This window comes from Rana temporaria, chromosome 1, assembly GCF_905171775.1.
Source record: "Rana temporaria chromosome 1, aRanTem1.1, whole genome shotgun sequence".
Lineage (NCBI taxonomy): Eukaryota > Metazoa > Chordata > Amphibia > Anura > Ranidae > Rana > Rana temporaria.
In genome coordinates this window covers 59,910,956-59,924,942 of record NC_053489.1, presented here as the reverse complement: position 1 = coordinate 59,924,942, position 13,987 = coordinate 59,910,956, and the positions used below count along the sequence as shown (strand labels likewise).

The following is a 13,987-nucleotide window of genomic DNA, read 5'->3' as shown; positions in this document are numbered from 1 at the left end:
ATTCAAGCGACTAGCGCGACAACGAGCGTTTGCTACTGGCGTTTTGTCGCTTTAATCAATAGAACATTTCACCCAGGCAGAAGATAAAAAAAATCTACCAACATAGCAACAAGTGATGAAAAGATGATAATTTTTCCTATTGGCTAAAATAAAAAACGTCGAAGTACAAAAACGTCGGACGACGCTGTATGCAAACGCGCAAATAAGCATGAATACGACCGAACGACCTACACTCAGGTGTGAATGCAGCCTTATACAGAGTGCAGAGGTCTTTCTTGGTGGCCCGATGGCAGGGAAAGGGCAAAATGGAAACATGTCTGTGCTTATAACTAAATCACTTCCACTAGAAAACTGACAGTTGCTTGAAGAGATATGAACAGACTCTGGCTGCTAGAGCCGCTAAGAGTCAGTGTTCGGGGCTGTGCTGCCAGAGATATAGTACTTAACATCTGCGGCAGTGATGGGGTTAAGAAATAATCTTGCTCAGACCCTTCATTGCTCCTCTGCTGCACTCTGCAGTTTGAAGTAGAAGATTAACAAACAGAGAAAAATGATTTTGTATGTAGTGGGGGAGAAGATTGCAAGGATGTCCAGTGCATTCAGGGAATGAAGTTCTGCTTTAAAGTGGTTGTAACCCTAAAACAGAAAAAATAAAGATCCTGCTCCTTTAAAGCATGTTAAACTGCATAGTGCTTCTGCAATATAATTCGTACCTTTTGTATGTTGTAATATACCTGATTGATACCGCCTGTTCCTGTGTCCCCCTGTCTGTGCTGACCACGGTAATCACGGCTGTTGATCCCTGATTACCTTGGTCAGGTTACGTGCCGCCGGCACAGAAACAGCAATCTTTCTCTGCAGCCCACTGGCAGAACACTGGCCTTTCTAAAGCAAAAAATTAATTTGCACACTGTGACCTGTAAAGCGTGAATGAGTGCCTTGGATATGCTGCAAAAGCTGCATGCAGGCAGCCTGTGTTTTTCTTTTTTGTTTACAAAAGTTTATTGAGTAGTAAATTGTATCACAAGCACAGGTAAAAATATAAAAGGTACAAAATCTCTTCAAAGGTATGCAAATATTAAAGCAGTATGTGAACAATCTTGCATTGAGTATTGAGTATTCTTTGAGTGAGTTCAAAAAAAAATTATCAAGATAATAAAGTATAATGCAATATTGGGAGCAACCTCAGGGTTTCACCAGTATGACCACTTGTCTTCAAAAATGTGGATGTTATCGTTTATTGTGTGATATATTCTCTCTGAGAGTTTCAATAGCTCCATTCTTTCAAGAACCTGTGACCATATCAGGTTTCGAGATCTCCAGTTGAGTGCTATCATCCATTGCACCGAGCTACAGAGAGAGTGAAGGAGTTTGGTGCAAGGGGGTGGGATGTTTGGTGCATTACCGTATAGGAGGCAGATTTGTGGTGTGAGGGCAATCTTGTGTTTGGATGAGGTTTCAAGTCTATGGGCTACTTCTTGCCAGATTCCTGAAAGATGTGGGCAGCTCCAGAATATGTGGAGTAAAGTACCATCTGTCTGGCAGCCCCTGAAACAATCAGGGGGGACTGATGGGTAGAAGGAGTGGATTTTGGATGGTGATAAATACCACCTTGTGAATAGTTTTGTAGGTGTTTCTCTAAAGGATACCGCTTTATTGCTTTTACGGAGGTTTTCCGACATGGAGTACCATGTATCAGGAGAGAGGGTGATATTTAATTCTGTTTCCCATTGAATCATGGGGTGTGATTTTTCTGGGGTAGAGAAGTCGTTAAGAAGGTTATAGAGTTTAGAGACCATGCCCTTATCTCTGGATGTGGATTTGCATATTCTTTCGAATATTGTGATATTCAAATTTGTGGAAAGCGAGAAGTGCGTGCTAAAAAAAGATTTGATCAGGAGATATCTTTCAAGTTCTGTAGAGGGGAAGTTATAAGTCTTTTGGAGGGAGTCAAAAGATCTGAAGGTCCACTTGGATTGCAGTGAACCAAGAGATGTTAGTCCCCGATCAATCCAGGTGGAGAACATATGACTGTCAGTATATGCCAGGGGTAATCTAGGGTCACCTAGAAATGATGTGAGTGGGGAGATTTCCGAAGCCAGAGAAAAATTGTCTCTGGAGGTTTGCCAGAGCCTAAAGGCATGAGCAACTATAATGTTTCGTTTAATGAGGTCTCGGTATAGAACATATTTGGACCAAAGAATCCCTTGTAGGTGCAACGGTTGTATGGATGAGGTCTCAAAGATCAACCAAGGGATATTTTTATTTGGGGAGAACCATTGGGATATTTGGGATAGACGTGCAGCTAGGAAATATTTCCATAGATTGGGAAGACCCAGACCTCCCATGGATTGAGATCTATATTGCAATGCGTAGCTGTATCTTGGTTTCTTGTCTGCCCATATAAATTTGTTGATGGTCCTTTGTAATGTCTCAAGTTTAGATTTAGGGATATTAATTGGTATGGTACGAAAGTAATATAATAACTTGGGGAGAATATTCATCTTAATTGCACAAACTCTGCCCAAAAATGAAATATGATATTTGGACCAGGCGTTCAAGAGGGTGGTAATGTGTGCAAATAGGGGGATGTAGTTGGCTTTAAAAAGACCATTATGAAGTGGGGTGATGTTGACTCCTAAATATTTAATTGAGGATGATATCCATGTGAAAGGGAAGTTAGTTTGAAGAAGAGAGAGTGTGTCTGGGGGGATGTTTATAGGAAGTGCGGAGCATTTGCTTAGATTAATTTTGAGTCCGGAGACCTTGTGGAAGAGTTCTAGGACTTTAAGAAGCACGGGTAAGGAGGTATGGGGATTTGTAATGTATAGCAGTGCATCGTCAGCATATAGACTGATTTTATATTCATGATGTTCTTTAGCATAGCCCTTTATGTCTGGGTTGGCTCTAATGGCTTGTGCAAGGGGCTCCATAGCTAGGGCGAATAGGAGTGGGGATAATGGGCAACCCTGTCTGGTTCCTCTGCCCAGGGGGAAGAAGTCAGAGTTGATACCAGGTAAACGGATGCGTGTTTGTGGGGAGTTATACAAAGCGTTAAACCCCTGTAAAAATGCTCCAGAAATTCCGAATCTGGGTAGTAAATAATTTAGATATGTCCAACTGACGCTGTCAAACGCCTTGTGGATATCAAGGCTAAGAAGACATGTTTGACGTGTATGGGTATTTGCATCCTGGATGATGTTGGTAACAAGCCTGATGTTGTCTGTGATCTGCCTATTGGGGATGAATCCCGACTGGTCTATGTGCACCAATGGGGAAATTACTCTAGCAAGTCTGTCCGCCAGGATCCTGCCGAAGATCTTTAGGTCATTGTTTAGGACCGAGATCGGTCGGAAATTTTGGGGGAGTGAGTGGTCTTTATTGGGTTTGGGGATAAGGGAAAGATTGGCTAAAAGCATCTCCCTTGGGAGAGAGTTGCCTTCTAGTATGTGGTTAAATAGGTTTTTTAAATGAGGTGCGAGAAGGGGGGCGTATTTTTTGTAGTATAGGGAGGTGTAACCATCAGGACCTGGTGCTGTAGAGGATTTAAGTGATTTGATGACGGATGTGACCTCCTCAACGGTGCAGGGGGAGTTAAGAGAGTCTAGGCTTTCTTGTTTTAGGGAAGGGAGATTAATACTGTCTAGCCAGGTCCTGGCGGCCAAACCCGGGGGGGTGTTGGGATCAGACATAAGGTCCTTATAGAAGGAGGTAAATATTTCCATAACTTTTTGTGGGTGGGAGATTAAATTACCATTACTGTTTCTGAGTTTATATGTATGGGTGGGGTTACTGTCTTGTTTGAGTTTCCTTGCGAACATTGCTGAGTGAGAGTTACAATGTAGCATGTATTTAGCCTTGGAAAACCTAAGTGATTTTTCAACGTTGGCAGAAAGGAGTAGGTCTAGAGATTTCCGTTTATCTTGTATTTGTTGGGTGAGAGTAGGGTTAACATTGTGATGTAGTTTAATATATAGATGGTGAAGTTCATTAGTAAGGCGTTTAATGTCTGTCTGTCTTTCTTTGTTTCTTGATGCTGCCAAACTAATAATATGGCCTCTCATGACCGCTTTATGAGCGACCCATATTGAGGTGGGCAGGGTTTCTTCATTGATATTGTCTGTAAAATAGTTTTCTATGTGTGTGGAGATAGTAGACTTGCAAGAGGGGTTTGTTAGAAGGGAGTCATTAAGGCGCCAGTTGAATGGGGAGGGGGCTAGACCAATATATGAGGTGGTGAAGGTACAGATGTTATGATCTGACCATGGGCAGGGGTGGATTTGAGCCTGTGTAGAATTAGCTAGTAGAATGGGAGTAGAGAATAGATAGTCAAGCCTGGCATAACAGTCGTGTGGGTGTGAGTAGTGTGTATAGGCCCTGATACCCGTGTTATGGGCTCTCCAGGTGTCTAGTAATTGTGTTTTATTGATCAGACGGTTAATGGTTTTGGAAAAAGATTTTGTGTGGGGGGATACAATACTTCTGTCAAGGATTGGGTGAGCAGCCAGATTAAAGTCTCCACCTATCAATATATGGGGTGAATGGTATTTATCTAGAATCTCAAAAAATTTGAGAAAAAAGGAAGTGTGTGTATCATTTGGAGCGTAGACAGATGCTATGGTGATCTCCCTGTTGTTTATGATTCCTTTTAGGATGATAAATCTACTCTCAGGATCCCTAAACACGTGCTGTGCATCAAAAATTATTGAGTTGCGAATAAGAATGGCGACGCCCCTAGTTTTGTTGTTGTATGTGGTAAAATACGTTTGGTTGAAGGATTTATGAAAATATTTGGGGTGATTAGAGGATGCGAAATGAGTCTCCTGGAGAAGAATAATGTCAGCCCCTAGTTTTTTATATTGTTGGAAAGCTTTTTTGCGTTTATTGGGAGAATTGAACCCATTCGTGTTGTGCGACAAAAATCTAAGACCCATGACTATGTTTATAGTATGCTATCAGCAGAATATCAGATATGAAAAAAAAAAACTGTCTATATAGAGGTGTTTCAGAATGAGTTGAGTAGGCATATATTGAATCCGTCTTACTATTGTCGTGTTGTAGGTGAGATAAGCCCAGGAGGTATCTATATATAGTAAGTGCAGTTGTCACATACATTGATTTGAAAAAGGTCCTAGTATATAAAACATGTTGGTTGCGTATACCTGTAGAAGAGGAGGAATAAAAGAACTTATACTCTATGCATGTAAGAATCAAAGCACTCTTTTTAGATAGAGAATAAAAGAAAATAGCACACGTGGTGCAATCCAGGAATATTATGACAGGTGGGGACCCATCTAACCTGGAAGTATGGTATATCAATGAAAAAAAAGTAATAAACAAGCAAAACAAAATAAAGGACAACGAGAAAAAAAGGTCCTTATCCCGCGTCAGGCCTAGCCAGACCATCAGTGAAGGTAGCCTAGACTAGGACAGAGGCAGGGGTGGGGTCAATCCAGCGGCGGTGGACGCACCCGGTCGAAGAAGACAATTTAAACTATAAAAAATCAACATATTAGTGCATGGCATTAGTGCATGGCATTTAGTACAGTAGAATAACTTCATATAACATTTTTGAGGTTAACAAACAGGGCCTGTATGGCTAGCTGTATCATCATGTTAATTGGATGAGAGCAAATGGTATGTATGAGCCTGTGGGCAGTATCACAGACTGACCAGCAGAGGGGGAGAGTCACATATGAGATGTATGGGAATTCAATACAGAGACTGGGCGTCATTATAGAAAAGTCCAGAAAGTCCATCTTTGTTCAGTGAAATCTGAAAGTGGCTCACAAATCTGATCAGCTTGTGTGCTGGAGTATAGTACATAGACTTTCTGAATGAGTAAGCCCCTGAAGTGCTGTGAAGATTATTGTACTAACAATATAGTGACTTGAAGTGACCACACATCGCACATAGGGGCTGGTAGTGTATTTCAGTAGGTTGTGTGAGTGATCTCACGGTCTAGATGTTAAGAGGTTTCTGGTATATAAAATAAGTATAATACAGATAGTATATTATTATGAGGTGGATCTTTACCACATCTAGGGGCTGGTAGTGTGCATCAATGAACTTCAGTAATCTCTGTAAGAGGCTTTTAAGACTGTAAGTTGAGATATAATTGGGTAATGCCCCAATCCAGCATTATCACGTGGGGTTAACATAAGAAAGTTAATGGTGTCTCTCCCATCTTCTCATAGAGCATACAGATCTATTATATTAAAGGTGATTGCACCTTGGGCTGTGCATGGTCTATTTCCAGGGGTAAACATATAGAAACAAAAAGTCATACCTTCAAGACAGATGGTATAATAACTTGAAGCAACCGTTATACGTTAACATAGGTTAGTTTTGATGAGGATTAAATAGTCTCCTTTGATCTCTCTGGCTGCGTCTGTTGGAAGGGGTAGACCAAATAGGTGAGGGCCTTGGTGTAGTAGGGAGCCGTGGGTGAGGTTCAGGAGGCAAGAGACCCAGTTTAATCAGGAGTTCCTTTCCTTCTATCACATTATAAACTGTGTACGTGGATCCGTTGTGGGGGACAGTTAGTTTGAAGGGGAATCCCCATCTGTACTTTATCCTGGCAGATTGCAGGACTGTGGTGACTTCTTTCATCCTGCGTCTTCTGTCTAAAGTAGCGGGGGAGATGTCTGGGTATATTTGTATGCGTTTTCCTTCATAGGAGATGTTGGGGGTGTTCCTGGAAGCACGCATGATGTCTTCTTTTACAAGGAAATCCTTCATGCACATAATAATGTCCCTAGGGGGACTTTCAGGAGGGGGTTTGGGACGGAGGGCCCTGTGAATCCTATCGCAAGCAAATGCTGAAAGCTGCTTTTCTGGTAGGAGATCATGAAAAACCTTGGATACCGCTGGCAACAGGTCTGTAGTGGATTCTGGAATACCGCGTATTCTAATGTTTTGGCGGCGATTGCGATTGTCCAAATCTTCAACCTGAGCCTGCATGAATGCAAAGTTGTCAGCTAGGTTTTCATAGTCCTTTCTCAGGTCATTATGGGCCAGGGAGAGTTCGTCATGTTTAGTCTCTAAGAGATCCGTGCGGCCTCCTATGCTGGCTATCTCATGAGACAGTGCAGCGGTGGATTTGTGTACCTCTCTCTCTATTTTTTCAACCAGTTTGTTAAAAATATGTGAGAGACTCTCATCTAGGTCAGCCTTAGAGAGAGGGGAGTTGTACTCACGATTTTCCAAGGTTTTGGGAGGTTGTGAGACCAGTTCATCTTCTCCCCACACGCTGCTGCCGGCGCCATTTTGGGATTTCTTCCCTGCTCTCTGCCCCATGTCCAGGAGGAAGTTTGTCAGCGAATGCTGTTGGTTACGATTTTTTTTCTTTTGGTTGCCAGGCATGCACCCCGTTTTCCCGCAGGGGTGCTGATGTTTTTTTTCCAAAAACGAGGGTTATAGCCCTGGGGAAACGGCTTCTGAACGACCGGGTGTGGCGGAGCTGTGACTAGGCACGTCCCATCAGCGTCGCGCCGCGCATGCGCCCCGAGCCTGTGTTTTTCTAGGGGGATGCATTGGCCCATTTTAATGTGACAGGCATGCATGGAGGGTGTGCCCATACAGCCGCTGCATCCACACACATAAACATAGGTTGCCTGCACGCAGCTCCACTCGCATAATCAATGTGCTTATTTCATTACATTTAATACATAAGAGCAAAGTTATTTTTTTAATTTTATTTACCTAAGCTGATGTCTTGCATACAGTATATCTAACTTGTACATCCAAATGACTATACATTCATTATTAAAGACTTAATTTTTACATTTCAGAAGTAAAGAAAAATTGCCATCAATGCCCCTGTATCTGTCCCCAGCGTACATTTTCCAGGATAAATTACAGTCTTTCCTTGGCCAACCTCCACCCTTAGATGGCTTGGACAAGAAGCACATTGAAACCAAACAATTTACTGGTAACTATTGCCCTACACTCATGTATCTGTTTAAAGCATGTGTATCCATTTGCTTAAATACTTAGACAGTAGTTACAAATAATAATGTCCTACTTCTATTGTGTGCTTTTCTTTAGAGGCTATTAGAGTCAGACATTTATTTTTTTTTTGGTCTTTTTGCCGAGTTCTAGTCTGGCCTTCTGGCTGGCTGGTGTAAGTGCTATCTCTGTCAGCGATCCGGTTGGAGGAGCTGGTAATGCCCTGTGGTACGACGGGGTAGAGCCATGCAAATCCGCTGGGTTGACGGAGGGTCTGGAGGGGCTAGTATTGGTGGAGGCTGTTACCTGAGCGGCAGTTCTCCCCAAGAAAACCTTGAAGGGCTTTCTAGCTGGCCGGTCGGGGGGTCGGATATGGAACGAAAAGCCTATGGTGCATGTGCCCCTGGAGTGGCAGTCCAGGGGTATCTGAAGATCACTGTGTGAGGGACACATTGATTTAAGATACCACGGTCACTGCACCAGATACGCGCTTTTTTTAGCACCTGCCTCCTGGGCCGGGCCTTTTGGCTAGGACCGGAGGAATTTTTTTATTCCTGGCCGGAGGGCCTGGTCATTGTTTCACCACAATGGCCACTTCTTTCACTCTCCTCTCCACTATCCCTTCCCCCACTTTATTTTATTTAAGCCTGTGTTTGTCACTTTTTTGTCTTTTTTTGTTGTGCACGTTTTGTGACACTGTGTGATTAGTAGGGTGCGGGTCCTCGGGCCAGCCCTGAACGTCTTGGGAGTGGGTGGACATGGCCTTCTGGCTTAGTTCGCCTGCTCTCATGGGGTCTCCCTTCGGGGGAGCCCCACCTAGTACTGGGAGGGTTCTGTTTCGGCAGTCCCTCCGAGGAAGTTGGGTCCGTGTCGGCTTCGGTTGCTCGGACCACAGTACCTCAGTCCCCGTCTGGAGCCTAACGCCCCGGGGGATCAGGGTTTGGGTCCCTCTTCACAGGAGGACCACTTGACGTTGCACCCGTCTGCACGTTTTTGTGAACACTCTTTATGTGTGTGCACATTTTTTCTGCACCGGGTGGAGTTTTTGGGTGTGTTCACACGCCATAGGCTTTTCAAAAAAAATAAAAATAAATTGGAGTCAGTTATGGTTTACTTCATCAGAGTCACACATCTTTCTATGTTCCCCACCTTATTGATAGTGATGTGCCTTTGTTTATGAGTGAGTGAGTAACTTGTATAGCGCTACAAATGCAAACTAAATCGCCTCAAGGCGCTGTATCCAATGTCGTAGTCCAGCCACGCTTTATAAGAATAGTTATATAATAAAGAGGTACCATAACAAATGTAACTTAGAATTTGTGGCGGTAAACATTGACTGGGCTACACAATGATCAACCCTAAACTTGTGGGGATGAAAGTAGGAAAAGCTAAGTTTTTGTTCCCACACTTGGCCACTTCTTTTTAAATGCATTTTTGCATAGACAACACCCCCTATGGACTTAATGTTAAAAGTTCTCCACAACATATCCTGCAGTTTTTTGTCACAATCCATAAATGTATGGAATTGTGAACCAGAAAAACTAAAATCTTATAGTGCTGGTTTTGTTTTTAACTTTTTCTTTTCATTAAAGCAACACAAAATATCTTTCAAACTGACATTTCCACATGTGCTTAACATTAGAGAGCGTTATTGGTGCATTAGTATACTCAAGAGTGAATGTAGACCATGAAATATGGCAAAGTTGTATAAAATACGCTTCAACTTCACAGATTGGCACCAAGCAAAATTAAACATACACATAAATGTATCTAAACTGAGATGTTATATATCAAAATTTTCAGTAGGCACTGTGTAATCAACAAGAGTTAAAAAAGCAGCACACTGCCACAAGTTGGCTTAAATGAGCCAAAATGCCAATGTCCAATGTTCTAAACATAGTGCAGACATCCTGGCTGGTTCAGAGGTAAAAATAAATGCTGAGTCCTGGGTGGTTGTGCTAAATCTGGTTAGATCAGACCAGACTGGTCTTCTCAGGTCACCCTGTGTTCCCAATAGACAAAGGGTGACTTGCACAAAGGAGGGGCCTGGGGAGCTGTAAAATGAGTTTCCTGACCCCTCTAAGCTGGGTTCCACAGACCCCCCACCCAAAGTGACTCTCGTCCCAGTAAAGACTTATAGAGGAGGTTCAGCCACCCCATGAAAAATTAAAAGTCAGCAGCTACAAATGCTGCAGCTGCTGACTTTTAATACATGGAGACTTGCTTGTCCAGACAGCCCGCGATGACGGCACCCCAGACAATCTCTGGGTTGGCTGCATTCGCCACCATGCTTGCTAAGGGAACCCAGCAGTGAAGCCCTTTGGCTTCACAGCCAGTTCCCTACTGCTCATGCACGAAATGCGCTGCACTTTCTAATTGGCCCAGCAGCGGAGGAAGGAGGGGGGCCGAACTTCCGAGAGACGGCGCTGTCTCCAGAAGTGGGGAACGGTACCTGTCACCCACCAGCCCCCCCCCCCCCCAACCAGGAAAAGGAGACGGCTAAGTGAGAGTTCCACTTTTGAGTTGCTTTAAGCTTGTACATAGCACATGGAGACCTGTGTCACTGCGTGACTGTAATGGAGCGTTAAACTCTTGGTGAAGTTGAAGATCTGACATGTGATCATGAGGAATGTGGCACCAGGGAATTTATCATGCAAAACATGCTGCACAGAAGAATCAAACTGTAGTCTTCAAGAGCCCTAATACTGATGTGACAGAGATTGATTTAACCACTTCAGCCTCGGACCATTTGGCTGCCCAAAGACCACAGCACTTTTTGCGATTCAGCACTGCGTCGCTTTAACTGACAATTTTGTGGTCATGCGACGTGGCTCCCAAACAAAATTTTACGTACTTCTTTTGGTGGTATTTGATCACCTCTGCGGTTTTAATTTTTTGCGCTATAAACAAATATAGAGAGACAATTTTGAAAAAAAAAAGCATTTTTTTTTCTTTTTGCCATAATAAATATCCCCCCAAAAATATAAAAAAACAAATGTTTTCCTCAGTTTAGGCCGATACGTATTCTTCTAACAATATGAGGTTTTGCTATTGCCTCTAAGCTCGCTCTCACTGCTTCTGATTTTGAATAATTTACTATAAAATACGAGAGGACACCATATCTGCGCAGTTCTACCAAGAGCGATGGTAAACACGTTCATGGCGAAGTAAAAAGAAAAAAATCAAGTCATCCACATATGTGGCTAGATTATGTACCGTCCCCTTCGTCGGAATACTTTTTTATAATCTGATTGGCCCCTAACCGTACATAAAATGGTTTCAGGGTAAGTATGACAATAAGAGGCGACAACGGCAGCCTTTCCGGGTACCGTTCCGTATTGGGAACACTTCTCAAAAGATATTGGTATTTAATAATGAAATATGCCGGTAGCTCGAACATACTGCCGGGTCCTTCCCCTCCTTTGGTATAACTGTTATGTTCGCCTGCAAGATGTCCCTAAGCATTGTTTGACCTACTCAAAGAGAATTCTATGCCTGTACAAAATGGCCGGCCAAATTTATCTGCAAAAATTCTGTAATGGAGTAAAGTATAACCGTCAAAGCAAAAAAATGTTGCCTCTTGTGTAGTGTTAGTTGATTGGAATGCCTATTCAGTAAAGCAAAGAACTCTGTGCAAAGTGCTTAGCAACCAGTGAGATCCACATCAATATGATTTCAGTATAGTAAATATTGCTTATCGTTGCTCTTTGTTGTTTTTTAGTAAAGCGATTAGTACATTTATGACGAGAACAATTTTAATGTTAATTTGTTTCTCATTTTGCAATTTTTCAGACCCTATTGAGGAAGAAGATGCAGATATACTGTTCACTTCAGTGCAAGAAATGTTAAAGGCTGCTGTAATGGTCGATGCAGAAATTCTCACCGAAACCCTTCGCCAGCTAATGGAGTCAGCCAAAGAGCTCATCGGGAAGCTGCCGGGTCTTGTGCCAGAGCGTCTTTACCTGCCAGCACCGCCATTATACTGCCCCCAGCCCTCGTCTGTTAGTGAAGTAAGAGTGTGTGCTTTCTGAGCCCTACTTTCTTCAAAGTTCAATTACAATCTGAATAAACAATTTCCTTTAGATCTACCAACATCTGTGCAGTGCATAGGCCTGCCTGATTGGATACAATTAGAAAATATAGTTCAAGTAGGTCTTCCTGTTGCATAGATTTAGTATATGTAAGAAGATGTAGTCAGGCTCTAAGATACACTGATCAGCCAATACTTTATGACCACTAACAGGTTATTTGAATAACATTGACTATCCCATTACAATGGCATCTGTAAATCAGTGGGATGTATTAGGCAGCAAGTAAACATATCCCTGTCCCTGAAGTTGATGTGTTGAAAGCACAAAGAATGGTCATTGCAGTTTGTTTCCTATGGGGCTGCATAGCCACAGACTGGTCAGGGTGCCCTTACTGACCTGTGTCCACAGCCAAAAGCGCCTACAATGGGCACCTGAGAACTGGACCACGGAGCAGTGAATGAACGTGGCCTGGTGGGATAATTCACATTTCCTTTTACATCATGTGAATGGGCTGGTTCATATGCATCGCTTATTTGGAGAAGAGATGGTACCAGGATGCAGTATGGGAAGAAGGCAAGCTGGAGGAGGCAATGTGATGCTTTGGGCAATGTTCTGTGTGGTAAACCTTGGGTCCTTCATGTATGTGGATGTTACTTTGACACGCATCACCTACCTAAACATTGTTGCAGACACCCCTTCATGGAAACCGTATTTCCTGATAGCAATGGCTTCTTTCAGCCATATGTTTTGGTGGCAAAAGAGGGACCTACTCAGTATTAGGTTGGTCATCTTAATGTTATGTGGATGGTAATGTAGCGCTACGTGTGAGCCAAAAAGCAATGGCTGTATACACCTCATACACTATACAACTCTGTAGCACTCATATACTTATTAAGCCCACTACCATTGGTGCTATAGTGCTTAATATAATATTATCTATGCCCCCAGGATGCTCAGCTTTGTCCTTTATTGGTATCCGGGTGGGTCGTTCCTTATTGACGTACTCCCATTTCTGGCCTTTCATTGGTGCATTGTTGCCCACATAGTTTTTTGTTTATTTGTGTTTGTATTAATCATCTTTGGTATTCTAATTTCTTTTTTTCCTTTACTTAGTTAAATATACTGTGCTTTTAAAGAAGCGTGTCTGCATGTGAAACATGTCAAACCTTTTTCCGATCAATTGCAACTGATAATCCATTGCTACAGATATTGAGCCTTATTTCAGGATATTAATGCTATTATGGAAAGAATTTAATAATTTTCCTCAAGGCCCTGTTATTAGGGTGTTTTCTCTACTAGTCAGTGCAATGTTTTGATTGGATGTTTCTGCATCTTTTCTGAAATGCACAGGATTTTTAGAAATCAACTGTATTTATGTATTTATAAATAAATTCTTTATATTTCTCTAAAACTAGTTTATTACTGTGCCTAAAAAGTCCATAAGCCCCTCAATTTTCTTTTCTAATCATTTACTTTGATACTTTGTCTGATCTTACTTTTTTTTTTTTAGGAAGACCCAAGTGATTTGCTGTTACAGATGGAGAAACGGAGTCGTCAGAAGCTATCTGGGGTTCTTCAGAGAATCCTTTTGCTGTTACGGGCAGCCCACTGTTCCCTTCCTGCTGCTCAGTGGTACATCAAGCAAATAAAAAGAGCAAGGAAAATCATGCAAAAGGTTCCATTTCCTTTCTTATAACTCAACCGTATGGATTTGTGAAGCGGTTGCTATGTAATTTGGATTTTGTTATTCATGCATGTTGTGTTATACACTTAAAGCTAAACTCTAACCAGATATGAAAGACACAGTTTTGCACAGCTATATATTCATCAATACATCATTGAATGTATTGTTTAAATAAAAGGTGAATTTAATCTGGCATCAGCCTCTTACAGTCCCTGTACAGGAGGGTTGGAGCGTGAGAGGCAGCACAAGGGCCCAGTAAGTTCATGTGTTAAGCATGCTGATAGAAAGAGAAAGTAAAGTGGCAGTGAGATGAGCTCATCGC

General features: G+C 42.4%; 1 protein-coding gene across 1 annotated transcript in view; it reads left to right on the top strand.

The window, feature by feature from the left end:
- Window positions 1-13,987, top strand: part of CPLANE1 (ciliogenesis and planar polarity effector 1) — a 185,927-nt gene that overhangs the window by 69,970 nt on the left and 101,970 nt on the right. The window contains exons 18-20 of the mRNA XM_040338483.1: window positions 7,794-7,933; window positions 11,743-11,960; window positions 13,492-13,656. Coding sequence (XP_040194417.1) covers window positions 7,794-7,933; window positions 11,743-11,960; window positions 13,492-13,656 — 523 coding nt within the window. The remainder of the gene's footprint in view (window positions 1-7,793; window positions 7,934-11,742; window positions 11,961-13,491; window positions 13,657-13,987) is intronic.